Consider the following 1,605-nt stretch of genomic DNA (forward strand, 5'->3'; position numbering starts at 1 on the left):
TTTTTTTTTATATACCCACAATATCTTTCCTTAGATTATGCTCCTCTAGAGATAAAACATCATTCTCTAAAAAAATTACTTATCATCAATATACAGTACAGAAAAATTAAGTTCTTGAAGTTTTTAATGTAACAGGTTCAATTAACAATGAAACTGCTTATCTAGTGCTGCGACACCCTCTGACCCTCCATAGGCCCTTGCGAATTGGTGTGTTGAAAGATCAGTGTGGAACCCTGTGCTCCACTCACTTGGCAGGCACTAACCCAACATGAATGTATTTATCTGGGTCATGTTTTATGGAGAATGAGATGTCTCTGTGAAATATGTAAACTTCACACTAAGGTGAGCAGAAGTCCAGTCAATATGTCACAGGAAATTTCAGAGTGATGGCTTTTCCTAAGAGATGATCAGGAAACATATCAAGACCTAATTCCAAAGGGATTCTCTTGTGCTCTATTTGCAAAAGCCTCATTGACAGATTTCTTTTGTTCCCCTTTCACATTCCTCTACTAAGCCAGAGGGTCGAGATGATCAGTCTCTTTTCTAAAGTCTCCCCTGCTTTGCAAACTGATGATTTTCCCCAATTGGCCCACTAACCCCATGCCACCTGAAAGCCCATCGCTGAGATCAGACAGGTTTCCAGGGACTTCGAGGCTGTCTTGCCAGGAGACATGCTAACAAGCCCTAGGACGCTTGCCTACCCCTTTGGGTAGGTATGGGTAGGCCACCCATACCTCCCATTTTCATCTCGTTTTAAAGGCCATTTAACACGGGGTGGGGGGTGTTCTAAAATGGATGTGGGAATGATGATACAATTCTTGATACGATTGAACTATTGAATTGTCTGATATGTAAAGTATCTGCCATTAAAACTGTTGGGGGGTTGGGGGGTGATCCTTCTTCCTCTCGCCAGCCCCCCTTCCCTGAATACTAGTGTTTTCTTCATGCTCTATCGTTGTGCTTTCTGTTTCTCCCTGTAGGCCGGAAGCTGAGGGGGAAAGCCTTTTACTTTGTCAACGGCAAAGTGTTTTGTGAGGAAGACTTCCTGGTGAGTGTGTCTGGCCCTGGGGAGGGGAGTGGGTGGGGAGCCTGGGACTGGACTGGTGTGGACTTGGGAAGCAGCCCTGCTGGACAGTGGCCATGGCCTGCCTTCCATGGAGGCAGGGCTGGCCCTGGCTGCACGGCCCTGTTTGCCTCTGCTCTGACCTGCTCTCCTGGGATCCCATTGCCTCCCAAGGACTGGAAGTCCGTCTGTGTGTCCCTGACTCCCAGGTCTGAACTCCAGCCCTTGGCAAGCCAGCTGGCGAGTCTCCCTGCCCACTGCAGATAGCCTCTAAGCTGTCCCCAGCCGCTTACACCCCCGTGTCTGAGTAGATAGCCTCACCCTACCCTGTCTCACCATATGAAGGAATGTACTGCCCCACAGCTCCTTTCTCTGAAAACTCCAGGGGTGTGTATGTGTGTGAGTGTAATGTGGGAAGGTACAACTCAAAGAACTTAGCCAGTTTGTACGAAGCTAACAACAGAAGGCGCTGACTTGGGACACAGAACTAGACTTGCCTTCGAATCCTTCTGGAAGACCCCTGGTGGTTATGCATTGGGCTG

At 48.1% G+C, this 1,605-nt stretch overlaps 1 protein-coding gene across 1 annotated transcript in view; it reads left to right on the forward strand.

Annotated features, from left to right (window-relative positions):
• The window catches only part of LIMD1 (LIM domain containing 1), a 60,124-nt gene that overhangs the window by 47,317 nt on the left and 11,202 nt on the right, over positions 1-1,605 (forward strand). Inside the window, exon 3 of the mRNA XM_045297698.1 lies at positions 981-1,076. Within this exon, the coding sequence (XP_045153633.1) occupies positions 981-1,076 (96 nt within the window). The remainder of the gene's footprint in view (positions 1-980; positions 1,077-1,605) is intronic.

Source organism: Echinops telfairi, unplaced genomic scaffold, assembly GCF_000313985.2.
Source record: "Echinops telfairi isolate 266 unplaced genomic scaffold, ASM31398v2 ScPeMD7_7420;HRSCAF=8458, whole genome shotgun sequence".
In the NCBI taxonomy this organism is placed as follows: Eukaryota; Metazoa; Chordata; class Mammalia; order Afrosoricida; family Tenrecidae; genus Echinops; species Echinops telfairi.